Source organism: Mucor mucedo (genome assembly GCF_025094135.1).
Source record: "Mucor mucedo strain NRRL 3635 chromosome Unknown EV154scaffold_250, whole genome shotgun sequence".
NCBI lineage: Eukaryota > Fungi > Mucoromycota > Mucoromycetes > Mucorales > Mucoraceae > Mucor > Mucor mucedo.
In genome coordinates, this window is record NW_026252534.1 from 1451 (window position 1) to 28386 (window position 26936).

Sequence of the window (26936 nt, forward strand, 5' to 3'; positions counted from 1 at the left end):
TTAGCCTAGGTGTAATAGCACTAGGACAAAATCACATCTAATAACCCTAGTCATGGGTCATTAAAGTCAAATTAGTTATTTACATATACATATCAGAACAGATTTCACACTGCTCATTTTTTAAAACAGAAATAAAAAGAGTTTTCTCCAATTCCTTACAGCACTTTTTTGTGTGATAAAATGTACGGCATGCTCCAAAATTGGTGATATAACTGCTAAAATACTAATACATGCACTGCACAGATAAACAACATACACTTGCCTTACCTCAAAAATGTCTGCTGTTATATCTCGCCACTTGAGCATCACTGAATGCTGAATTTTACAAGGCTTTATGGGACGGGAGTAATGTCATTTTACGCATGATCGTCCGTTGAATAAATAAACAAATTGTATGACAATGAAAAACGAAATGATAAGACATGACTATGTCTTTTACCGCAACCAATGAAACAAAAAATTTGAAACTTACGTATAAGCATTTTTTTTTATTTGGCCATTGTCTATCAGCGTTTTAATAGTAGCATGTGTCAGTCGTAAAGCATATTTTATGAAAAAAGACAATCGATTATCCTATGAACTTTTGTTTTGTGTGTGTGTGTGTGTGTAGATTTTAATATAATTTTTTGTAGCAAGAATTGCGGAATAGCTCAAGCCCTAGTTAGAAATGACATTATGGCTCGGTTAAAATAGCGAATCTATCACAGACCAATACAGAAAAAAAATTATTATACGAAAAAAAAAGGAGAGAAGGGAAAGGCGGGTTTGGTCTTCTTTTTGAGGCAAACACATGTATCTCGGTTTATCTGGGAAAGACTTGCCATTTGACAGTGATGTCATTTGCGAACGCTGTCACTATTCTAGTCAGTGTTTAGCCATAAGGAACTACCAACGTATGCGTCTGTTCTAGAATAGTTTGAACTTTTTCAATGATAAACATGTTAGTGTTAAATGATGAATCGCATGCTGTTTTAAAAAGAGCTTTTTTATATAATAAGTTTACAAAGATGAAGAAACATTTGGGAAAGCAAAACCAATTGACGGTTATATATTTGGTTATTTAGGTAAAACGAACACGGTTTTCCACAAACATATAAAGATCGGCCACTTTAAATAAAGAGGGAACAGGATCTAAAGTAAGAGATAGAGTGTGAGAGATTTACGTGCCAACTTTTAAAAGATTACTTCTTTTTTACCCTGACTTTTTCTTTAGTGTGACACGAGCGTCGTGTAAAAAAAAAGTTATTTCATGCAAACAACTTAATGTAAAAGAAATTACCATTTTAAGCGAACAAAAGACAATGGACGCCCAAAAAAAAACTCCCTAGTTTTCTTGCCATTTTATTTCTTTTAAAGAAACATTGGGATATCCACATGAAGTATTAATTTTATAATGAACCCATATTTTGCTTATAGAGGCATGTTTTTCTCTTTTCTTTTTGACTATCAAAATTCCTAAATACGTCAAACAATCAAGACTTCTTTAAACCTTATTATTTCTTCATTTGACTCTATAGTTGATCTACGATAGTTTACATAGAGAAAGTTCCAATGATAGGAGAACTCTCATGCAGCACAACTTGACCGCTCTATTATTTAAACGCTAACACCAATGGATCAAATTGTTTTTTTTTCCTTTCTACTCTCTCTTTTTCTTTTTAAAAAAAAGCATAATTTTATTTTTTGTATCTCACAAAGAATGAATGAAATGGTTAATCAAACGAATGCTCTTTTGTTCAAGGAACTTATTGCAGAATCTATTCGATTCGAAGATCTCAACGAAGGCACCAAGAGCTATTTCAGACACACTACATCGACGCTGGTCTACATGAGTATCTGTCTGACTTGTACCGTATGGCAGGTCTTGACCGCCGGTGAATTAGCCTATAAGGTGCGCAAATGGCTTCATTTTGCTGTCCTCTTTGAAACATTTCTTTCTTTCATTTCTATTCTCTGTAGTATCCTTAACCCATTAACCGCTCTCAGCTGCGAGTTTGTACGTTTGTTATATACATGCATATCGAATTAAACGGATAGCCTAACTTTTTTTTGTTTCCCCATTGAAAAAAAAAGAGGTTCTGGGTGTCGATTATTTGTGTGAATTTAGGCGGATGCTGTATCCAAACAATCTTATTGTATAAAGCTTATATTTGTTATGATCGATCCACGTGGTTACTTTTGTTTGGATCGTTTATTAATTTGGGTTATATTGCTTTAACATTTATTTACGCTACCTTGGGTAAAGTTCCTACCTACAAAGATCTCCTAGGCAACTGTGTTGTAAGTTTTTCTTGTCCCCCTTTTTTTTTTTTTTTTTTTACTTCCATATTAAACTAATTTGCGTATATAGATGCAGAACTGTGAGTTTCTATGACAGCAAAAGAAAATACATACTGACAATCAAAACTTATAGTAGAATGGCCGGCATTAGCAAAACTAGGTTTGGATATTGCCAGCAATGTATTTTTATCGTTTGCATTCTTGATGGTGATTTATCGTCACTACAAGATCTTTGGAAATAGTCTACACAAATCTTTGTTATCCAGTGGCATGATTTTCTCGTAAGTTTTTTTGGGGAGCTAGTGGATATTACAAAGTTATTAAAGAAAAGAAGGACATGCTTAGTGTGGGTGTGATTCTCTCCAACATTGTTACAGCGATATTGATTTCTTGTCGTGTGATGGGTGGATTATCCGCCGATCTATACTCGTTTGACTGTAAGTACACACGGGGGTGATATATTTCTATTACTGATTACACTAATTTAGGGGTAATTACAAGCTACCTGTTAATTAAACAGTTCAAAATGTCAAAAACAGCCGAAAGCACACGTACAGATGAAGAATTTGAAGAGACAGCGACCAAGACGATGCAGAGTCTGACGTCTAGTTTTGAAATTCCAGTGTCTCCTTTGGCCAGCAGTACACCGGGTCGTAAAGGATCACATCCACTGAGCAGTCGCCACTCTACGGGTGTCATGTCTGAAACGACTACTGTACATCCTGGTCAGGATTATATGGATCATTTTCCCCTTTCACCCTCTGATGACCAAAAGCCGTTCCGACCTTAAAGACAGTCACAGGGTTCTTTATATGTATTTTTTTTTTTTTTTTTTTTTGAAAAAGAAAAACGCCCTTTTTTTTATATAATTATCACACTTTTGCTGTTGTTATTTCCTCTTTTTTTTATACATATATAAATAACAATACAAATTACCCTCTAAAAAAATACGTCTTGTTCATTCCGATAACCATTCAATAAAAAAAAAAAATACAACTTTTTGAATTAAAAAAAAAAAAACTTTCAAAAAGAGTAAGTTTTTTTTTATTAGTAAAAAGTTTAATAATGAAGTAAAAAAATTTTTATGTCATTAATAGTGGAAAGCAATACGCAAGAACAACATGAGGAGGGAAAGAGACCACGCGAGGAAGAAGAAACCGGTAACGACTCAGCCGAAAAAAAGACAGACGCTACCGAAGTAGCCAAAGCCCGTCCTGAACAACGTCGACCTCAATACGAATTGAAATATTCATTGGTCGGTCATCGTATGTCTGTTTCCAGTGTCAAATTCTCTCCCGACGGTAAATGGCTTGCCAGTTGCTGTAAGTTGTTTTTTTTTTCTCTTTTCAAAAAAAAAAGTCTCCTAATCATCTTTTTTTTTTTAGCGGCGGATAAAACCATCAAGATTTGGCATGCATTGGATGGAAAATACGAGGCAACCCTGGAAGGCCACACGCAAGGTATTTCAGATGTTGCTTGGTCCTCTGATTCTCAAAACTTGTGCTCAGCGTCGGATGATCGTACCATTCGTATCTGGAGCCTTGCTACTGTAACGTTTTCTATTACACACCTCCTGTCTTTGTTTTAATCATTCCTTTCTCTTTTATAGCGCGATACCGTCAAAATTTTGAAAGGTCATTCCAACTATGTCTTTTGTGTCAATTATAACCCTCAATCCAACTTGATTGTCTCTGGCTCATTTGACGAGAGTATAAAGATTTGGGACGTCAAAAAAGGTAAGCCATCTTGCATGAACTCGTGTAGCTTTGTTTTTTGCTGAAAACAAAAACGATTCGTTAGGAAAATGTATGAAGACATTACCAGCACATTCAGATCCTGTATCTGCAGTGCATTTCAACAGAGATGGAACCATGATTGTCAGTTGCAGTCACGACGGATTAATGTAAGAATTTGGTATCGATTGTGAGAGTCTATGCTAAAAATGTGTTTTTTTTTTTTTTTTTTTTTTTTTGTAGTCGTATTTGGGATACAGCAAGTGGACAGTGCTTAAAAACCTTGGTTGACGATGACAATCCACCTGTGTAAGGATAAACAGAAGGGAGAGAGAGAAAGACAAAAAAAGAGGCTAATGTATGGATGAATGTCATAGGTCGTTTGTAAAGTTCTCACCGAATGGTAAATATATCCTTGCCTCCACACTGGACAACACGCTGCGACTGTGGAATTACCATACGGGAAAATGTCTAAAGACGTACCGAGGACACGAGAATAGTAAATACTGCATCTTTGCCAGTTTTAGTGTGACAGGTGGCAAATGGATTGTGAGTGGCAGTGAGGATCAAAACATTTACATTTGGAATTTGCAGACCAAAGAAATCGTGCAGAAATTAGAGGGTCATTCAGATGTCGTGCTTTGTATTGCCTGTCATCCTACCATGAATATCATTGCATCCGGTTCTATTGATCAGGATAAGTCTGTTAAACTTTGGTTTGATAAATCTCAACCCTCTGCATAATATTAAATAAATAAATAAAAAAAGACTTTTTTTATATATTTTGGGTGCATATATGTAAAAAAAAAAAAATGCATAAGTTTTTATATGAAAGGGGGGTGGTTAAAGGGGGGGGGGTATATCTGATCAACAGCTTTTTTTTTTCTTTTTATGTGTGTGTGTATATTTAATAGCTTATTTCACGTTATTGGAAGTAGTGGAAGTAGACCACCATTTGGCCAAAAAACCTCTTGATTTTTTAGTGGTACCATCCTCCGGTACATAATCAACATCGATACTCTTACGAGATAAACCTTCCATACTCTTTTTAGCCAACTGAGAAAGTCCATCAAAGCTTGGTCTGAAATCCATACTGCTTCTTCTATTTTCAAGCGAAGGTCGACCTGTTGGGTAAACATCCACGGATTTCCGGCCTGTGGCAAACCATGATTTCTTAACCTTTTCCAAGGCCTCTAGATCGGGTCTTTCGTCATACAAGGAAGGTCTTGGTTCCTCTTCCTCTGTCTCGTCTAGTTCCTCATCTTCTAGTTCTTCATCGAGAGGAATAATATTGCCAAACTCGTCATCTTGTAAAGAAATGTTATTGGCAGCCATGGCATTTTTAAGTGCGGTTGTTCTTAGATGTCCCCCATCCGAACTGCATCTTTTTAAGGGAGTCGAGTCTAATGAAGGACGACGATGATCGAGTGAGGCACGTACAGGTTTAGCGGTTTCGTCCCCGTCATTGAAATAGGCAGAGGGGGTATGGGTGGGTGAGGTCATACCAAAGGCTCTTCTCTCCAAGGAAGTCAAATAGTTTTCATCTTCATAGTGATTGACCACACCGTAACTATACCAATCTTCCTTGGCAATATCGGTTGTCGTGGAGATGAGGGAAGGGGTTGCTACGGGCGGAGAAGGTTGAAAATAATGCTGATATCTTCTTGGTTTTGACAAATTTAATAATTCGTCGGGGCAAGGTCTTGGTGTATTTAAACTATGTCTTGCTGGTAAAGGAGGTAAAGTAGAGATATCTGGAATATCTAGTTTTTGAGATTCAAAGACAGAAGGTAAAGAAGGTCTACGTAAACGGTCTGCTCTTAATTGTTGCTGTTGTGTGTATAGGGAAGCATCCATCGATCGTCTACCGATTTCTTCTGTGATCCTATGTTGTTTTGTTGAACCCTCTTGTAAGCCTTTTAGCATTTGCTGCATGGAAGCAAAGGTGTCCAATAATTTGACGATTTCCACGTGATGCTTTGCAGCAGCGACATCAATAGGCCTCGATCCATATTTATCCTTGACATGAATTTTGGCTCCGTTTCTTAATAATAAATCAACAATTTTGGTACAACCGTTAGCGCACGCGACATGGAGCGCAGTGGAGCCAGTAGCCCCTGCTACTGCTTGCGACTTATCCACCACATGCTTCTTGGACCATCTTTTTTATTTTTAGTGTGGTTAGTACACTTTTTTGTGTGTGTGCAACAACATTATATATATATATTTCACCTTTGAGCGTTTACATCGGCTCCTCGATCGATGAGATACTGAACTACTGCGATATGATTTTCACTGATACAAGCCAACTGTAAAGGCATATATCCATTCACTACAGAATCAATGGCTGCTCCATGGTCTAAAGCGAATTTGACAAGGCCTTTATATAGAATGTTATTTTTCTCTCTCTTTTTTTTTTTTTTTTTTTTTATTTATCTCTGAGAGGCTTCATTTTACCCACATTGCCATTCATGGCAGCACCATGTAATCCAAGTGATTCATCTTTTTTGTCTTTTTTGCCATCGTACATTTTTTGCCAAGAATTTATTTTATGTTTAAAAAAAGAGAAAAGAGAGAGAGAGAGAGAAAGAGAGAATGGACTCTCTTTTTTTTTATCAAGTTTTGCCTAAAAAGGGGGTTCCAATTCCCCCAGTTGATAATAACGGTGTTTCAAAACTTCGCTTATGGGATTCTACTGCAAAAAAGGAGAAGAGAGAGAGAGAGAGAGAGCACATTATCTATCCTTTTTCGGAACGCAAAAAGGGGGGCAAATGGAAGATATTCATTATGTGTCAAACAAGAGACTCTTACCACTCTAAATTCGATTTAATTAAAATAACAATATTCAAAACAGTAACAGTTATTTATAAACACACTACTTTCTTTTTTATAAACAAATATCAGCACACGCACACATTTATTACAAGCTATACATATATATTTTTTCCAATAAATCCAGTCATAGGAAAAAAAAAGAAGGGGAGGTGGGGGGGGGGGGTATATATAAAGAGAGAGGGAAAAAAGAAGACGGTTAAAATGATGGTTGACTCGTATTGCTACTACATCCATTTTCTACACGTAAATGTCGATTTAATGCATCCATTCTTGCAAAAGGTTTCTTGCAATGGCTACAAGCATAAGGCTTGACGCCCCAATGTAACTTTTCATGTCGGTTACGATCATGTTGTCGAGCAAATTTACGACCACATTCAGTGCATGCAAAAGGACGATCTGCCGTGTGTGTGCCTATATAAAGTTTGAGTATAACTGAAAACTCCTTCAAAAAAAAAAGGTAAACTTACGCATGTGGGAGGTGAGGTTGTAGGGTCGGGTAAATGACTTGCCACAGCCAGGATAGAGACATGGATGGCTGGCCGTGCTAGTTAAGGGAGACGCATTGGAATTTGACCTGGATCGTTTATCACTGTGACTTCGACGCACGGATCTATCTGTGTTAGATGTCACTGAATGTTCTTCAAAGATGGAATACGAAGGCTTGGGAGGTTCAGATACTCGACGTGAGCGATTGTTAGATTTCTTGACAGATAATGTATTATTATTGAACTCAGAGTAAGAAGGTGAAGGATAACTGCTACCGAGTACAGGCTCCTGTGGTTGACTCATCAAGAGATTAAAGAAGGAATTGGGCTCGGGTGAGGTTGAGTAAATAGACTGATTATCTTCAAATGAATGACTACCAACAGAGACAGGTGAGTTACCTCTGGCTGGTGTCCAACTAAGCCAATCTGTTGTAGAGCCATCACCGGTTTCAGCAAGCAATAAATCATCAATAAAGGAAGGGTCCATCAACTGTGTCAGATTGTCTCTTTCTTGTTGTTCCTGCTGTTCCTGTTGTTGACTGAGTTGTGTGAAATGTCGATCAATGAAATCATCCACTTGATTTAGACGATGAATGGGTGTAGGCTCCGTGATGGAGATACAAGGTTGGATGTCCAAGCTCAGATTGGAGCTGAGTGACAATCTTTGTCTGTGACCATAATCTTGCATGTTCATACGCGCCACCGCTTCAGTGAGATCGACCGTAGGAGGGGAGACCATAGGGGAAACCATGGGATAAATGGCAGAGGATTGCTGGAAATATTCATTGGCATTCGGCATTGGAGGTTGTGCATAATCAAATGGACTTGGATACGTCATACCCTGATTCAATTGCCCAAACAGTTCAATATCATCTTCCATTGGACCTACATGGCTTGAATCCGTTGTGGGTGTCCACATGTACATGTTATTTTGTTGCATCTTTTTTTTTTGTTTGTATTATTAAATCCGGGGTATGGAACGAGGAAAAGAAATGAAGAAAAAAAAAGATTTTCCTCTTTTTATATATTTTCACTGCGTGGATATTTTTAGATTTGGGGTTGCACACATACACACTTGGGTAACCTTTTTTTTTTTTTTTACTTGCTGAGCCAACTGACCTATTGTTAAGATAAACATCTCCCTTCAATCTTTTTTATATGCAATTTTCCCTTACAGAAAAACAATGCAATCTCAATTTTAAATCCTTAGTGTCCAAATGGCATAATATTTGCTTTTTATTTTTTTATTCTATTTTTTTTAATTACCCTTGGGGATGTACGCATTGTATTCTTTCGCTACGCGTTCACTACCCGCAGACTATGTCGGTGCTACCTACAGATCCCCCAAAAAAACACATCAAAAGGGAGAGACACCCTCGCTCCATGATTGTAAATGCAACACTTCTTTTTAGCTTAATTTATGTGGTTTAAATAATCCTCCCTTTCTTTCATTGCACACTGTAGAAAAGTGGTGTTTTTAGTGGCTGCGCACACAACTAATAAAAAAAAAAAAATGCCCGAACCGATTCCCTTTTTTGATATTGACTTTTCTCGATCTCCTATTTAGGTCAATATTAAAAAAAAAAAAAAAAAAAAAGATAAGCCCACACACAAAAAAGTTATGGTTTCTCTCTTGTCGTGAATACAGTGGCTGGTAGACGTATTATAATAGATTTTGAACCTTAATGTAGGAGGCACAATAATGAAAGGGAAAACGAAGGATTTATTTTTAGAAAATTTATAGATTACACTTTTTCGTCATTGACAATTTGTTTGTGTCTGTCTGCTCAACAGCCCTCATTGTATCACTTAAAGTCATCTCTTTTTCCCCTTCTCCAAACTGCTGACTGTTACTTGGGCACTAAAAAATGGTCACTCTTTTTTTCTTTCTTGCATCATTTTAGGAAACGGTAATTCTTCTGTAAACAAAAATAAAAAAAAAAACTCTCTTCTTGTCCACCATGCGTGTGTGTCACAGTTTTCGAAATGTCACACTAAGCGCAGGAATTGGGGTTCATAACCTTCTTTTTTTCAAAAAAGAAAAAAAGCAGGCAGGAGAGGGCAACATTTTTTAGATCTGCAATAACTCTAAATTTGTTGTTTTTAAATGGTAGAATTATACATATAAAAAAGGTTTTTCTATATTCATGCATTTAAATCATTATCTCTCAATTGTCCATGTTACACTAAAAGGGATTCAGGGAAGAAGGGGGTTAAGAATAATGGGTAATTACAAACTCCCTTGTTACACTGGATGTCTAACAAATATTTTAAAAACAGGAATTAGGCTCTGTTTACTCTCTCTATCACTTGTATTAAAAAGACAATCATACCTGTTCAGCATTGCCTCTTTTTTTTTAGAGGAGCATGAGTGTAATTGCTACATCAATACATACGAGGTATAAATGGTCTCTACTTGAACTTTTTGTAAAATTCTTTTTCCAATACAAGATCATCACTATAACGGACAAGAGCTTTTTGTTTCTTTCACCAAACCAAGTAAGAGGAGCTAGCATTTTAAATAGCTTTCACTGATAACTACTGTATCTATCTACGTTTCGAATCATACGGCGTATCGATGTTCTTTAAATGGGCCGGTTGTTCTGTTTTTCATTAGATGACATGTTCATATATATCAAGGTTAACTACCTGTCCAGTTTATATATGACACCGAAATTACTAGAGTGATCATATTAAATATAATAACTGTGTGATTTGTGCACAACGATTGATCGCCTAGATGCTTATATACACTGATGCAGAATTGAAAACGTCAACCAAGATATTTCGAACTCATTTTATCAACATTGTTGTCTAACCTAACCTTCAAAAACTATCTTTTGCTATACTAAATAGAGTTTGGCTGATTGTATTATTATTATTATTATTATTATTATTGAGCTAATGTAACATAAGAACCGGGGACAACCGGTGTTTCTCGCTTGCATTTTCTGTCTATCTTTTTGAAGCCAGTGTCCAATTCTTTTCTCAACAAAACTCAAATTTGCTGTGGTTTAAAAAAAAGTTTTAGGATGCAGGACGGGTAATTACACAAATGTTGTAATACACAAACAATTCAGTTTCTGTGTTCAAAGCTTAAATGACAATTAAACTATTTCACTCGGATGATATTTTTAGCTCATCCCTAGCTTCCTTTCATACAGTTTTTTGTTATGCATTTCGACATTTCATATGCAAAGAATCACATGGAAGTAAGCATCCCTTCCCTCCCTTTTTTAAGAGCGAGTTATTTTTATCTTTCTACAGCGGATAAAAATAGGTAATGTTGAAAATAGGACGCTTTTTTTAAGTAATCCTGTCATTTTTTTATTAACGAATATCATAAAAGCTTGATGAAATTATTATACGTCCAGCTACCGGTATAATCGTAAAAGCTTCTTCCTGAAATTCTTGAAAATTGTGTTATTTGCTGAAGAGATGGCAGTGCTTGGTTTGTGTGCCATATCACTGACAAATCCACTATTTCGGTTACAGAATGAAATGACGTTCAATTCGCCAAAAGATAGACCTGTATTCAATTCATTCATTAACTTAGTTATGGATGACCACTCCTTGAAATCATGTTCCTGTTTTAGTACATCCGCATACTCCAACAAGACATCATAGAAGTAGGCTGGTCTGATGACGAGTACAGTTTTGGCAAATAGTTGAAGTATGTTTGATCCAAGTTTATTAACCAGATTTTGGTCCAACACCATACCCATTGTGGTTGGGTAAGTCACACAGAGTGAATGAGGTTGCAGGTGATTAAATACTGATGTCAAATCCATGGAACGTTGTCCTTTATTATGAATATGATTAGCATTTGTTAAAGCTTGATGTCAGTTGTCTCAAATTTGAAAGGTTGAGATTAGAAGGGTTCTAATTTAAAGCACTGAACTTTTTTTTATATTTGGAACTGGTCATGTATATTTTGGAGCTTGCGTCCCGTAATTGATGTACGACTCAGTTGATAATTCAGCAGAGCAGGTTAATCAAAATGTTGATCGTCTTCATTTTAGTAATAAGTTTTAACTATTTAGCGACGCCATCTGGTTTTTCGTAGATATTTGCGAAAATATAATCCGCCCCGTATCTTAAAGCAACTGAAGACATTGTAATATGTTCGGTTTATCACATTTTTAAGAACTTGTTCTTTGTCCGTGTAATATTAGTCATTACATGACTATACAGGTTAATAAATGTAAATAATTATCATTAAATACCTATTTATTTATACCTGAGTGCTTTATACCTTAAATACGACAGGCTGTCCCAATATTTCTTGTCTATCCCTGGCCCATTTTTTTTTTTTTTTTTTTTTGTGTCCCGATTTATTTTCTAAAAATAACTATTCATGCAACTGCGCTTTTAATAGCAGAATTAAAAAAAGAAAGAAAAAAAAAAGTTGTGTGAGAGGGAAGTAGATTTGACTAAATCTCGGTAAAAGATAAGATCATCTTTCTATTACAGTTACATACATAAACTAAAAATAAATTGTGTCTTTATTTTCTCGTCATGATGACCATTGTTCAAATATAGTCTAATGAGTTCTGTGAAAAATCAAACATAAAAAAATCAAGATTCTGACTAAATGAACGTCAAGACAATGAATAATTTGAATCAAATTCTGTAACACAACAATGACGTATATTAGAACTAAACCACAGATATTGATATCACCTGTCTGATGTTGCTATTAATACATTTATTTTTTTTACTGTCAAAAAAAAAGTGATCATGTGGGAAGTGATCATGGTTTATCTACAGATTATATCCCTTTGTGTAGGGAATGAGGCACCATTACACCAAACCTAGCCAATCACCTGAAATACAAGATACCTCTTGAGAAATAACGGCCGAAATAACATCCTCTTATCATAAAAAATTACAAATTCTTTCATGCATTGGGAAAAAAAGCAGATGGATGTCTTATTGGATAAATTGCATCCTTCATAAGAAGTCAGAAAAAATTTATTTGGTTGATTTTTGAATAAACGGCGGACTATATAGTTTAGTTGCATAGACTATACCCACATGGGGGGTACAGGTGGACTTCCTTTACCGCAACAAGATCCCATTTTTTTTATAATGATAAAAGATGTATATTTACCCTGACTACAGTAAGCAAATAAAAGAGGGTCGCTATTTATACAATTTCATTCAAGCATTGACTACATGTATCGTGATAACATGTTACAAACAAGTCCCAGTCTTACGATTAGCAACATTTTTGATTCTTTTGTATTTCTAGTTTTACCATTGACTATCACGTGATACAAAGAATCTTTGGATTTGAGCTGTGTAACTTTCAAGTAAATAATTCAGGTAAACATTCTCTTTATCGATTGAAATAAAGGGAGTTTTCAGTATATCTTAAATCATAGACATGGATCTGTTAAGGATTACGTACCCCGCTTTTTTAAGGGGATACGCCATAATGATTAAAATGTGTATAATTGTGCACAGAACTTTAAATTTATAAATATCTTTTTGTTCAACAATGCATTTACAACAAGCGCACACCTTTTTTTTTTCGTGTCATGGAAGCTTTTTCTTCTTTTTTTTTTCTAGTGGTTTACCAAATAAATTGTATGTTTATTTTTCTAAAGGTGAGTCAGGATTACTCTCTGATTGAATAGAATAGAGTCTCTGCTCACAATAGGTCCCTCCATATGGAAACTTTGTTAGTGAAATTAATAATTCTTTCTCAGACTGTTGTCAATTTTCAAAGTTTATTTTTGATAACACACATCTATTGTGTGCTACACGGTTACACACTCATATGAATTACACTTTAATTTTTGACTGTCTCAAGGTCTGTTATTTTTCTCCCCTGAACAAGCCATACATATTAATAGATGTAGATAGAGAACACGATGTGAAGTATGTTATGTTTATGTTGTACATCTTTGGAATATGAAAAAAGCTTACATTAGATAAAATGTCGTATCACTAATCTGATTTTCAAGAAAAAAAAGGGAAACAAATGTTCATCATATAAAAACGCGATGTTTGCATAATTGTTTGCATGTTGGTAAAATATATGAAGCCGTCCCATCCCCCTATTATATTTAAATTAAGCAAATTCGTTATCGATGTATTGTTTCAGCCAACAAAATTGACTTTTTCTGGATTTATGTCGGTATGGATGAAACAGGCAACCTATTACATAAAGTCAATCTTTTAACTATGTAGACTCATTGTACATTCGAATAATTGCCATACAAATACAAAGTACCTGTGAACTCAGCCAAGTCATACTGTTCCTCCAGCGTGTCTGGTGAATGATCATTTTAGGCAAGTTAGTCTGGATTGATATGACCGCAACCTTCTTCTGCTTAAAGTATTTGTCTCTGGATTCCAAGGCGTCAAGCATTTTAAAGAGCAACAACTTGTCTATTCTGAAATGATGACGAAAAAAAAAAGAAGCTGTATATCTAGTATTCCCGTCGAAATATTGCTTTAAGGCTAATTATTCAAAATATTTAAGGAAAATAATAGATCAGGTGGATCTAAAAAAGACACAGAGAATTTAAATTAAGACGTAGGTATAGACGTTGTCTTCATGAGCATTGTAAAGAGTCGTTACCCATTCTTCACAAAAAATGCTCTACTCTTTAAGCTTGGAGGCGGACAAGAATTCGATCTGTATCATTGTTATTGATTGTAGCTCAAATCACGCTATTTCTCAGTGTAAGTCTGAAACCGTTCTTAAGCTGTTGATCGATAGCCAATTGGTGATTGAGTCTACTACCTATATCTAGAAAAATTGCGAGACTTATACCTCAATAAATGTCTGGAAAACTTTAAGAAATCAAAGCGCTGACAGCACTTCGGACGATGAAGAGAAAGTCAATTGTTTGCGATTCTTGCTTTTTTTTGAACCGTGGTGAGCGCGTAATACAACTGCAACGCGTATTTTGCACGCGTAAGACGTGTTTTTGTGACACTGCAACAGTGGACCTTGAGTAGCTGTGGAAAGACTGCAAATGGATTAGATTCGTAAAATATGTACGTCCTCCCAAATCGTCAAGCTTATCAACATCGCAAACCATACAAGAAAACGTTTGTGTGAAGATGTTTCAACAACAGTCCGACAAGACGAGCAAAATAAAGATCGCAGTCAGTTAAATGGCACTGATAATATCAGAAATACGGCACCTATTGAAATAATGCCATTTTTATGTGCTAAGTTTGGTCATGAATGATAACTTCACTTGTCGGCTGACAAGATTGTCGCTCGATTTAAAGAATGTTCGAAAAAAACCACTTGTACCTTAGGGCTTAATTTTACAGCCTACGATAACCAGAGGTGAAAGAGTAAGGTTGATGAGGATTACCACTTATAAAAATGGAGAGGATGTTGCAAAGGGGTTATCTCATTTTTAATCCCAAGAAAAGATGGATCCATTATATCAATTTATCCGACTAGTTTCATTGCTGAGCTTTAGTCTTTGCGTGTCCTGCTTAAACCCAATCATGACGAGCCATGGTTTTGCTCACATGTGCACTCAGCTGTATTTGACAGATTTTCATATATGACGATCAATTTACATCAAGAAGAGCTGATTGTTATTCCTATATAACCAAGGAATTCGAGGATATTGTTACAGCCAATTTAATATCTATCTTGACTAAAAATCGAGTTTTTAATAAAGTATACTTAACTCTGTGTTTCCCTCAACTATCATGTGTCTTGTTTATCTTAGGTTTGAGCTTCTCATATAACAACTAGCAAAAGTTAATATTTTCCACACTCGGCTCGTAATTACTTTATTATCAAATTTCTAATAAGATATCGTTTAAAATAATCATAATCACTCCCCTTTTTAATATTTTCTGTTAAAGCTCTCGTAAAATCATTGCTATCTATGTATTTCTTGACTTAACAAATTTCTTTAGTTAAGTCCTTCCGGTCTGATACTCACTTTCATACTACTTTTCTATTAACGTTTCGTTAAAAATCATAACTTGCCTTTTCCCTTTAATAAGTGTCTTGACAATATAAACAGTTGACATATAATGTGCGCCAAGCTTAAATCTGATAACTTTTTACACTTTTTTGAATCCTATTTTACATGCATATCGAGGAAGGTCAAAGAAAGACGTGGAATAAAAGCTCTTGTAGTTGATCTCCGCGATCAAATATTTATTATGGTGACCAATCAAACAATCAACACTTTGACAGTTCAAGGAAAGCGTCACAAAAGTTCTTTTTACTTGTCTCTGTACACTTTGTTACACTACGCCTCCATTCAACGCGAGGAAACGCGCTTATTCTAATTAATAACGTCAAAAAAGGTGTATTTATGACCAGATCAGTTGATGCTAATGGTTGACAACAGAACAGACGTACAAGAATTGCATTCTTTAGTTGGGAGCCGTATTTCTACTTCGATGGTTAAGAATCCCATTAACATAATTATTGTCAATATGGCTGGACAGTCTACTCGTCCTACAACTTACACAAGCACTTCAAGAATTACGCCATGGGGAATTAAAATTGAATCGAATTTGTTTAAAGATCGCTCAAAACCGAACGATTTTGGTTCTGTACCTATCGCTGTTGAGGCTACACAGCTTGAAGTTGTTTTGAACCGTAGTCAGAAGGAATTGATTAAAATGAATGGAGTGTTTTTGCAAGTGCAGTATTTTCTTAAGCCTATCATGAATAAGTCACAAGAAGATAGTAAGTTTTTGGCGTACAACTTTGTTTGTTATTTCTCAATCAGCCGCTATTTTATCAGAAGACTCAAAGAAATGAACAAGAGCCAAGCTTCACGCGATGCGGCAAAGCAGTTTTGGCATGATAATAACGTCTCTTATCGGACTATGACAATTATCAAGTGGTCAAATGATTTTTTGCAGGAGCGCAAACTTTCTGACCATTGTCAAGGCGTCCATAACAAAAGAAATTTTTTTCATAATGATTCAGACTTCAAGATGATGATCCTTGAAGAGATGAGAAAGACCAAGCCAGCTGAGCGATCCCTGGCTGTAATTAAGAAGTTTATTGATGATATTGTTGTTCCTTCCTTTTTGGGTGTTGCTAATAGATCTGTTGCTGAAACAACAATTAGCAAGTACCTGTACGAATGGAGATACGCCTACAGAAAAAACAAGAAAATGATCTATTTTGACGGTCATGAACGTGAAGATGCGGTTGCTTACAGAGATATTTGGTCAAGAAGAATGATGGAGTACATGGAGAAAATGGATTTCTATACTGGGGAAAATGAAGAGAATATCTTGGAGCCTACGTTAGATGACGGTGACAAAAAACTTGTTTTCGTAACCCAGGATAAAAGCACGTTTTACGCCAATGATGGTAAAAACGATCTTTGGCTGGAGGATGGTGAGAACCATATTCGTAAGAAAGGACCTGAATCTTCAATCATGATCAGTGAGTTCCAGTGTCCCTGTCGTGGTACAATGAAAATCAAAAATTGGACTTCCAGGACAATCTTCAAGGCTGGAGATAGCAGAGAAGGTTGGTGGACCTACAAACATATGGTCGAACAGCTTCAGGATAATGTTATTGGCCTTTTTGATGCTCTACATCCCGATTGTACTGCTGTTTTTCTGTTTGACAATCGATGAAGCTCTTGTAGTTAACAGAATGACCTTGAACGAAAAGGTTTGGCCGGTCACCAATAAGTACCAGTTTCACGATACCGTTGTTACTTTGACAAATGGTAAGGTTCTTGAACAGTCCTTTTTTTACGAGGCTGTTACAAAAACTACCGGCAAAAAAAATAGTACCAAAACCAAGACAGTACATTACTTTAAGGGAATTAAAAACAATTTGCAGGAGAGAAGACAATGGATCGGCCATGACATCGAAGGCAAAGCTTGGAAGTTGGAGTGTGGATCGCCAGTCATAGCACCCAGCAAGATTTGTTGTGCCCGTCACTTCTTGGGATCTCGACCGGATTTCTGTAGCCAGACATCAGCCCTTCAAGAAATAGTAGAGGATGCGGGGCACATCTTTGAGCTATATCCAAAGTACCACTGTGAGTGTAATTGGATTGAAATGTATTGGGGCGGAGCAAAGCGGGAGGCTCGCCTTAATAAATGCGGACTTAGACTACGAATAAATTACTTTTTTTTTATCAATACACATATTACGAGCATTCATTAGACCTTTAATGCCGAACTTTTTTTTTCTGCCTAATGTCAAGCGAAGGGAGGAGGGTGCTCTTGCCAAAAAAAAAGGCACTCATGATCAACACCGCAATCACAAAAAGAAATTTACCAGGCCTAAACCTGGTGGCGTGTGAGATTTTAATTCTAAGAAGCATTAATGACGATAATGACTACCTCTCAGCAGGAGAAAAATTTGGCTTAAAAGGTGTGAAACGTGATATTTGAAAAGAAAAAGCGTTGCAGAAAGCTATGCTAATGAATAAAAAACTAACGACATTTTACAGGTAGTCATCGTTATTATACCTTATGTCGACACAATAGCTCATTAAAGTGCTTGCCAATGTGTAAAAGTACCAAAATGATTGTCTCTTAGGTACTTTTATCAATATAACACTATGCAAGATTAAATGGACTGACCGCCTTGGAAGTGTCCAACTCATGAAGCAACTTGAAGCTGTCACCTGCCAATGGCAAGGATTAAAGCTTACATTATATGGCACTCGGTATATTTCAGAAGAAGAAATTCACGCTGCATCATTTGCATAAATATTGGCGGCAGTCCTGTCTTTAAGACAATTGGTATACAGAAATCATACCAAGCTAAATATCATTCTGGAAGCAAAGTATGCCCATCAACTCGAAATGTTGCATTTTTCCTCAGACGATAAAAGTTTCTTTCGGTCCGATAGTCATCAAAAATGGTAAATACTGTAAACAAACTACTGTAGAATTAGAACACCAAGATGAGTAAAGAAATATTGGTGGACCCACTAGCAGTTGCGGAAAGATGGACACTAGGTTGGAACAACATATATTGCAAGCCTTATGAAATATAGAGCCTGAAGCCGATGTCATGAGTTGCAAGGATTGGGAGGATTTAATTTTGGAGCAGACTTCAAGAAAAAGAAACGCGGAATCACTCAATCCAACAGAACATCAATAAAAGAACGAATGAGCTGAACTCGTGATTGGAAAATATGATGCTGCGGCTAAAGGCCATAGTATGCCCTCCCCTTAATATTCATATAAATTACGTAAAACTTGATAAAGATAAAAGACGAAGTAACAATGGGTGTCATAAATATAGTTATACTTCCGCGTTATTTTAGTCTCTCTGTAAACTCCATTTTTTACATTGTGCTACTTTCCTTTACAGTGAGACCGGAAAATCTATAATCACTAATTTAAACAATATTCCCAGCTTTACTGTAAGTAGATCAACAATCTTTGTAATAATTTTACTGCTCAGGGCATAAAATTCTTTTTATTGGTCATGGTGAAACTATCGGGATTTCCTTTTGAATAATAAGGTTTGAAGTTCCGGATTTCACACGAACTATTTTAAAAACACGGTCCTATTAATTTAGAAGCTCGCATGCCCTTTTTTTTTGGGTGTTCTTCTTCTTTAAATAAAATGCTCAAGTCTGCTTTGCAGAACACATATATCAAGTCTTGTTTAAATACCTGCCGCGCACCCACTGTTAGAAAATTTGCCATGAGTGTACCCACTGCCAGAACTATTGTAACTTCAGTTACCATTCCCAAGGTAAATAAAACGCAATAAGATATATTGACGTTTCTGAAACTGATAAAAAAGCCTCACTAGCTCAAGGATCAATCTTTATTCAAAGAACTTGCCTTCATTAATAACGAATGGACCAACAAGAATATTACTGATACCTTTGTTATTCATGGTAAATTTTTTTTTCTTTCTTTTTCTTATCTTGTTGTCAAGGACGCGATAATTGACCATCTCCATATTTAATTCAGATCCTGCTACTGACAAAGAGATTGGTCATTTACCCGACATGGGAGCTAAAGAGACTAAGGAGGCTATCGATGTTGCAGCTGAAGCTTTCAAGAGCTGGTCTCAAACAACTGGTAAAGTACGCCATGACCTTTTATTGAAGTGGTATCAAGCCATGATGGAAAACCAAGATGATCTTGCCACTATCTTGACTTGGGAGAACGGCAAGACTTTCCCCGAAGCTAAGGGTGAAATTGCCTATGCCGCCTCTTTTTATGAGTGGTTTGCCGAGGAAGCCGTCCGTACTTATGGTACTGTCATTCCTTCTCATATGCCCAACCAAAGATTCCTTACCATTAAGCAACCCGTTGGTGTTGTTGGTATTATTACCCCTTGGAGTAAGTAACACATATATGCATTTTGGGATATTATAAAATTTTTAACACCCATCTTTTCCCTAGATTTCCCCGCTGCTATGATTACCCGTAAGGTCGGTGCTGCTCTTGCTGCTGGATGTACAGTGGTCATCAAGCCCGGAGCCGAGACCCCTTACTCTGCCTTAGCTCTTTGTGAGCTTGCTAAGCGTGTTGGCATCCCTGCTGGTGTAGTCAATGTTGTTCCTACCCATAAGCATGTCTCTGATGTCGGTAAGGAATTATGTACCAACCCCATTGTTAAGAAGATTTCTTTCACAGGATCTGTAAGTAGTCAAACAATCAAAGATAAGATAGAGGATAAGGATATGCGGATACCGGGGCCTAATACTATTTTTAGACTGCTGTCGGTAAACTTTTGATGTCTCAATCTGCTGGTACAATGAAGAAGATTTCAATGGAGTTGGGTGGTAACGCGTCCTTTATTGTGTTCGATGATGCCGATATCACATCTGCCATTGATAACATTGTTGCTTGTAAATTCAGAGGTACTGGACAAACTTGTGTCTCAGCCAATCGTATCTACGTACAAAAGAATGTTTACAAGGAATTCTCTACTCGTCTTGCTGAAAAGGTCAACAAGTTCCAAGTAGGTCATGGTTTTGATTCCGATACTACACATGGTCCCTTGATAAACATGAAGGGTATTGAAAAAGTACAAAGACATGTTGAAGATGCTGTCAGCAAGGGTGCCGAGATTTTGGCAGGTGGTAAACATCTTGGTGGTAGTTTCTTTGAACCTACCGTTCTCGGAAAGATGTCAACCGATATGGAAATTCACACTGAAGAAACATTTGGTCCTGTTGCTGCTATCTTTGAGTTTGAAACTGAAGATGAGGTTGTTGATCTTGCTAACCATACGCCTTTTGGTTTGGCTAGTTACTTCTTTTCTCGTGACGTTGGACGTTGCTGGAAGGTGGCTGAACGTTTGGAAACTGGTATGGTCGGTGTCAACACTGGTATTATTTCTAGTTGTTACACACCTTTCGGTGGTGTCAAGGAGTCTGGTTTGGGCAGAGTAAGTATTATTCATAACTCGGGATCCGCAGTCGTAATAACTTTATTTTCTATAATAGGAGGGTTCATACTTGGGTGTAGATGATTATGTTAATGTTAAATATATCTCTATGGGTCTGTAAATAATTTATAAATAAAAACTATCGAGACATATCGTCTGTGATGTGGCACCAAGGATAGGATGGGGAAGTTTTTTATTTTTTTAATATGAATTCGCGTTAAAAAAATGAATTTCGGAAAAATGTATAAATGTATGCGATGAAGGTTTTAAATTTGTTTGTTTGTTGTTAAATGTTGAAGTCAACGCCGTCAAAAATAAGTTTCTTTTTTTCTTCGTTCTCATTGTCAAGGCACTTTTTCAATAAATCACACAACCAAGTCCATACAAACTGTAAAATATTCAAAAATAACTGCCAAGGGTCTGATGAGTGATGGGATGGTAGGACACTGTTGGGAATATCAACCCATATTCCCTCCAGGGACTTCTCCAGTAGCGAAAATTTAACCGAAACGCTCTTGTCAAACATAAACTTCGTATCTGCACCTGTAAAATGGGATGTCGTAGCCATGGTCAAAACTTGATCTAATACTTCATCAAGATATTTTGCCATGCAATACTGAGTGTTACCAAAAAGCTTCGATAGTATGTCATTAAAATGGTTATTGATAGGTTTGAATGCAATATCTAAGTCTGTTAAAACCTTAGGAGGGCTTAAACAGTAAATTTCCTTTTGTTGTTTTCTAGACAGCTTAAGAATATCGTTTTTGAAATTGATGGTATCTTTATCAATCACTGCATTAATTAACAATTGGTTTCTTTCGTCGTGTCCCTTTGCTTTACTATAAATCCGAATATTTAAAAGTCGTGTATTGATCAAGTCGTTCCATTCTTTAGCGTGCGTTTTGCTCAGTGCTGCGACTGTATTTCCATATTCTAGACACGCGTCGACCCAAACGCTAAGGATTTCTTTTCCTTGCCCTTTTTTATTCACTGGCAATCGTTTCACTACTCTATCAACAAGACTTTGCGTGTGACCAACATTGACGTGCTGTAACGAGCGCGGTATTTTTTTGTTGTGAATGGAGCATTGGAATGAAAAATACTCCCCCATGAAGTCAAGTGCATTTGTATAGCCGAACTGGATTGTATAAGCCGTTAATTTCAACTTAGCTTTTGCTTTCGATATTGGCAATTGATACGCAGGAATCACTCCTGTTTTGTAATCTTCTGAAACAAGACGTAAGGTATGATCTTTGGCCGACCTTCTCCGTGGTCGATCGTCTTTGGTCGTGAATAGTTCAGCATTCCTAGTAAATTTGTGCTGAATCAGTATAAGAAGACCAAACATTGCCACGAGGACAAGATAATGTCGCATTTGTTAAAAAAAAGGCGTGATAATTTCGTATTTAGCAGCGTTTAGACGGAATAAGAAATAAGACTTTTTATTGCTTGGAAAGTTTGTTATGAATAGAATTAGAGGTCCTTTTATATAGGTACGATTTATAATTTCAGATAATTTCGCAATGATAACATAGAGAAGAAACAATACTTATTTATAGTATCCTAGTCGTTTAATGTTCGGAATCTTCATAAAAATATAGCTGCTTATACTCCCTTAACCATTGTTAAATATTAGAGTTCCTGCTTAACATACATGTGTTACACAACAACTTAAGTCATGATCACAGAGTGAATGCTGTGTTAACCAGGCATTGTGTCTTTAGACAATAGGAATTACATTCAGTATAATCTTTGTTATAATCCAGCACATGTTATAACAATGGGGCAAGCTGAATTGTAATGAAATACGACAAAAACGTTTTAAAAATCAGATAATGGCGCCACAGTTTAAATTTGATTGAAATACGGGCCTAAAATACTCAATAAAATACAGCAGGCATACATTTTTGACAGAAGTTTATCTCTTTTAACTCTGCACTTTCATTTGACAGAAGCATATTACATTGTTTTTACTTTCGCCATGGGTTTTTGCACCCAATAATACGGCCTAAGCAGACGCCACTCGTTTAAACAACAAGTATTCCTAACTTTCGAAAATCCTGCTTTTTATCGAGTAAGACCGCAGCATTTATGGAACCATCTAATGGTGAAATGGAAGTTTCCGCGTCAACAGCTACCATAGCCTGATTAATAATCAAGTGACTTTCGACTGCTTCATGGTGATTGGTTTAACATAGATAGTCCTTGCTATGAATATCCACACTAACAGGTTTGTAAAACTCCTATTGTTTTTAATGCAGGAATAATTGCCTTAAAAGGACAAATTAGAGAGACAAACGGGGATCATCTGTTATCTTCACATTAACTTTCTGTTATTGAAATCACACAACCCTTATAAAATTTACGTGATCTTCATTTTTTCATAAAAAAACCTGTATACTATTAATCTGGCATTAGTAAAAAAACTGCGGCTTTAGTTGCCTGATTTTAGAATTTTCAGCTACTGAGCGGTGTTTGGAATAAATATTGTGTGGTGAGTGGTGATGCTGCGGAACATTATCTTGGTCGTCACTGAACCGCAGCAAAAATAAATGATATATAAGGAGAACATTTCTGATTTTTCTTTATCTATTTATCATTTATCTTTGCAAGCATCAGAATATGTCTACCCACAACGCACTTCTCCAACAAGTCGACTTCCCTGTAGGATTTGCCGAACAAAAGGATCAGATTGAGGACGATACCGTTTTTTATGTTGAATGGCTTGATAGCAACTCAGAATTCCCTGGTTTATCTTCTTCCAACAACGAAAAAAATTTAAACGGTGGTAACTGGGAGCTACTTCGACGAAAGGAATTAGATGATGAAGAACTTACTTTGGTTCCGGTCGAGGATAATGCTTGGTCCAATCTCAGCACACGTGATTCACACGAGCTTTATGCCACTGTAGCGGAAAAAAACGCAGCTGAATTACAACCCACTAAACGTGTTATCCAACCTCTTTGGCCCAACATCAGTGCCAAAAAGACAGTCAAGGCAGAAAATACTGAAGATGTGTATGAGGAAGATCTTGCTCTCGAATTAAATGATATCCATAAGTCACAAAGCCGACGAGCAAACAGAATGACTTCCAGACGCAAACTCCATGACATCAAGACTGTTGACATTTATGTAGAAGGTATTCTCAGTTTAGCAACTAGCCATTATGGCAAAACTACCGTCACTTGGGTTCCCTATGAAAAGGACCTGTCGAACTTTGATCCTACTCGACTGGAAACCTATATCGATAGTCTTACCAATACCAATATCTCAAACAAAGATAAGGCCATCCGTTACTCTTCAAAATTTACTCATAACACAAAGCGTTATGCATATAAGTACGGTAATCAAGCTGCAAATTCAAAGAGACCTATTTTTCCTGACAGTGGCGAATTTCCTGTTCAATCTCCCATCGTCAAATAATTTCTCTCTCTCTTTTTTTTATTTACAAAAAAAAAAAAAAAAAAAAAAAAAATACCCCTTTAGACTAGCATCCCCCTCAATTTAAATTGTGTATCATATTTTCGTTTTAAGCCTCATGATTGCTATTCTTAATAAAGTAAACTTACATTTTTTAGTTACAAAATAATATTACCATTTACTACATCTCACTTATTTCAACAGTATTTATGTCTTTTTCTTATTTTCGTTTATTTATAAATTTTTTCGCACAATAGCAAAGAAGATCTTTGAATACAACTGGGTATATATAAAATTGAAAACGATTCGGTTGAGCAAACAAAAATACATTTACTTTACAGCAAAAATACATTCACTTTACGGGTCTCTCAGGGACAGTCAAATTTTCTTAGGGACAGCCAGGATGCGCGTAGTCGTAATGTTGGGATTACGATACTTTATTAGACATCAAGAGGTCAATATAACTTAACAACTTGAAATATATACACATTTATCACAACCAACATAGTGTAAACCAGTATATGTGTTTTACAGTTTACTTTCAGCTTCTCGTTTGGGCTTTACCTAAATATTTCTGCGTAAGATTAAGATCAAGCGAGCTCAAAGGCGAAAGAGTGATGATAGAATTATCAAAATAAGTATAAACTGTTCAATATACATTTGTTCGTAATTGTTACGTTGTTTTTAATTGCATATCCTTAATCCCAGGTCTACAGAACATCCAAACCACAAATTTTACATTGCGGCCACGTGCACTTTGACTGTCCCTACGACAAGCGTTCACTTTAAACTACTTTACCATTACCAACACAGTTCCTAATAGCATTAAGGAGATTCTGTCAGGATTACACATATTAATATATTATCTTTGAAGTAAAAAGAGTAAACACATGCAAATACAATACTACTGATTGTTCGCTATGTGGTATATAATCGATTAATTAATTTACGGTTTAAGAGATTACCGGCAAATCAAAAACATACAACCCCCTTCAAGAAGAAGAAAACATTGTCTATTGACTGTATTTGACACCAAGACAATTAAATTTTACGAAAGCTAAATCGTTACATTGCTGTCATATCACATTTAAGTCAATACATTCCCGAAGTGACAATATTTGTCATATATCTTCCATCCAGACATTCAAAAAACAGATACTCAAACCTATTGGGTTTTTAAAAAATGTCAGCTGAATAGTTTTATATGTAGTACAAATGACTTTATACTAATATCATTCTTTCCGGAGCAACGATCATCTAGATGGTTGCTTTATAAAGACCTCTTATGATATAAGATCACATGTCCGGTTCTTGTTTAACCAACATTGTACTCAAGTATTAAAATACGATCTATTATAATTTGAAAAATTGGTAAGACATAAGATGTAATATATGGTTTTCAATGTCTCTGTTAATTGTAGATTACAATTTTCTTTATCAGATTATGGGGTAACTTTTCTCTCTGATTGAAGAGTTTATGCATATTAAAATGCACAAACTGCGGCTGGGGTTTCCTTAATATACACTTAAGTTACTGTGGCGCGGTAGCTATCTCCAATGCTGCGGTTTAGTAATTAACCGCAGCAAGTAAAAATGATACATAAGTAGGATCTTTGTGATTATTTTTTCAAACCTCATACTGTCTATTTATCCCTTAATTTATCCCTTACTTTTACAAAATATGTCTAAAAACAGTGAAGCCGACTTCCCTGTAGGATTTGCCGAACAAAAGGATCAGACTGAGGACGATAACGTTTTTTACGTTGAATGGCTTGATAACAGCTCCGAATTTCCTGGCCTGGCTTTCAACGAATACCCTTTAAATGGCGATAACTGGGAATTACTTCGACGAAATGAAATTGATGACGAAGACCATACCTGTATTATGGTTGAGGATGATTCTTGGTCTAAGCTCAGTACATCTAATTTAAACCAGCTGTATGCCGCTGTAGTTGAAAAAAACGCAGCTGAATTACAACCCACTAAACGTGTTATCCAACCTCTTTGGCCCAACATCAGTGCCAAAAAGACAGTCAAGGCAGAAAATACTGAAGATGTGTATGAGGAAGATCTTGCTCTCGAATTAAATGATATCCATAAGTCACAAAGCCGACGAGCACACAAGCTGACCAATCGACGCAAACTTCATGATTTAAAGATTGTTGATTTACATGTGGAAGGTATTCTTAACTTAGCAACTAGCCATCATAATAAAACAAGGGTTGATTGGGTCCCTTACCAAAAAGACCTCTCGAATTTTGATCGTGCGCGATTGGAGACATATACAGATGGTCTCTTGAACAGCAACATTTCCGACAGAGATATAGCCATCCGTTACTCAGCAAGATTCTCTCACAACACAAAGCGATATTTATTCAATTACTTCAATAAACGCCCGATACAGAAACGATCTCACTTTCCCGACAATGAAGAATATTCAGTTCAAGCTAGGATTGTCGGATAAAAGCCAGCATGCCCTTTCTCAATTTAAATTTATTGTGTATCATAATTTTATTTTCAACGCCTATGATTACGTTAAAATCATTGTAATAATAAATCGTATAGTTATGAAACTCTTAACTTTGATTCAAAGCAGCCTTACGTTTTTCACATGTGATACATTTGAGCCACTCAAATGGATTTCCATAATACTTCATATTATCAAGTTCGTCGACCATGAACATTCTATTCTTAAGCAAATGCTAAAGTATACCAAAAGAATTAAAATGTGGGCTTAGCATATTTCTCTCAAAACACTTGGAGTGTGTAACTACCGACCAGACATGCCTGATCTCTGGCGATGACCGGTCAATGAATAGACCCAGCTTACAGTGT

The 26936-nt window shown here is 36.2% G+C and overlaps 9 protein-coding genes across 9 annotated transcripts; 5 read left to right on the top strand and 4 right to left on the bottom strand.

The window, feature by feature from the left end:
- Positions 1–1699: 1699 nt before the first annotated feature.
- On the top strand, positions 1700–3081 carry EV154DRAFT_583435 (uncharacterized protein; the record flags this gene model as incomplete). The annotated part of the gene is made up of 6 exons (XM_051606708.1): positions 1700–1996; positions 2074–2280; positions 2351–2360; positions 2414–2561; positions 2626–2717; positions 2769–3081. 6 exons carry the CDS (start codon positions 1700–1702, stop codon positions 3068–3070), a joined length of 1056 nt encoding a protein of 351 aa, XP_051450453.1. The 3' UTR covers positions 3071–3081.
- Positions 3082–3135: 54 nt separating this feature from the next.
- On the top strand, positions 3136–4795 carry EV154DRAFT_532382 (WD40-repeat-containing domain protein). Its single transcript, XM_051603902.1, has 7 exons — positions 3136–3312; positions 3378–3602; positions 3666–3829; positions 3890–4016; positions 4081–4183; positions 4257–4322; positions 4391–4795. Coding segments are annotated over exons 1-7 (1053 nt in total). The 5' UTR covers positions 3136–3311; the 3' UTR covers positions 4758–4795.
- A 133-nt stretch (positions 4796–4928) lies between these two features.
- On the bottom strand, positions 4929–6486 carry EV154DRAFT_540982 (uncharacterized protein; the record flags this gene model as incomplete). Its single annotated transcript, XM_051604460.1, has 4 exons — positions 4929–5597; positions 5643–6174; positions 6246–6393; positions 6471–6486. 4 exons carry the CDS (start codon positions 6484–6486, stop codon positions 4929–4931), a joined length of 1365 nt encoding a protein of 454 aa, XP_051450455.1.
- A 400-nt stretch (positions 6487–6886) lies between these two features.
- Positions 6887–8305, bottom strand: EV154DRAFT_532387 (uncharacterized protein). The gene is made up of 2 exons (XM_051603903.1): positions 7316–8305; positions 6887–7259 (listed from the first exon to the last, which is right to left on the bottom strand). The coding sequence occupies exons 1-2, from the start codon at positions 8271–8273 to the stop codon at positions 7045–7047; spliced, it is 1173 nt and encodes a 390-aa protein (XP_051450456.1). The 5' UTR covers positions 8274–8305; the 3' UTR covers positions 6887–7044.
- Positions 8306–10707: 2402 nt separating this feature from the next.
- On the bottom strand, positions 10708–11058 carry EV154DRAFT_488464 (uncharacterized protein; the record flags this gene model as incomplete). Its single annotated transcript, XM_051599121.1, has 1 exon — positions 10708–11058. One exon carries the CDS (start codon positions 11056–11058, stop codon positions 10708–10710), a length of 351 nt encoding a protein of 116 aa, XP_051450457.1.
- A 7815-nt stretch (positions 11059–18873) lies between these two features.
- On the top strand, positions 18874–20858 carry EV154DRAFT_532395 (Aldehyde/histidinol dehydrogenase). The gene is made up of 6 exons (XM_051603904.1): positions 18874–19028; positions 19089–19176; positions 19253–19627; positions 19691–19929; positions 20004–20681; positions 20740–20858. The coding sequence occupies exons 1-6, from the start codon at positions 18897–18899 to the stop codon at positions 20800–20802; spliced, it is 1575 nt and encodes a 524-aa protein (XP_051450458.1). The 5' UTR covers positions 18874–18896; the 3' UTR covers positions 20803–20858.
- Positions 20859–20967: 109 nt separating this feature from the next.
- Positions 20968–22056, bottom strand: EV154DRAFT_488466 (uncharacterized protein; the record flags this gene model as incomplete). The annotated part of the gene is made up of 1 exon (XM_051599122.1): positions 20968–22056. One exon carries the CDS (start codon positions 22054–22056, stop codon positions 20968–20970), a length of 1089 nt encoding a protein of 362 aa, XP_051450459.1.
- A 1223-nt stretch (positions 22057–23279) lies between these two features.
- On the top strand, positions 23280–24248 carry EV154DRAFT_532398 (uncharacterized protein). The gene has a single exon (XM_051603905.1). It carries the CDS (start codon positions 23304–23306, stop codon positions 24102–24104), a length of 801 nt encoding a protein of 266 aa, XP_051450460.1. The 5' UTR covers positions 23280–23303; the 3' UTR covers positions 24105–24248.
- Positions 24249–25743: 1495 nt separating this feature from the next.
- On the top strand, positions 25744–26681 carry EV154DRAFT_532405 (uncharacterized protein). Its single transcript, XM_051603906.1, has one exon. The coding sequence runs from the start codon at positions 25783–25785 to the stop codon at positions 26563–26565; it is 783 nt and encodes a 260-aa protein (XP_051450461.1). The 5' UTR covers positions 25744–25782; the 3' UTR covers positions 26566–26681.
- Positions 26682–26936: the final 255 nt, after the last annotated feature.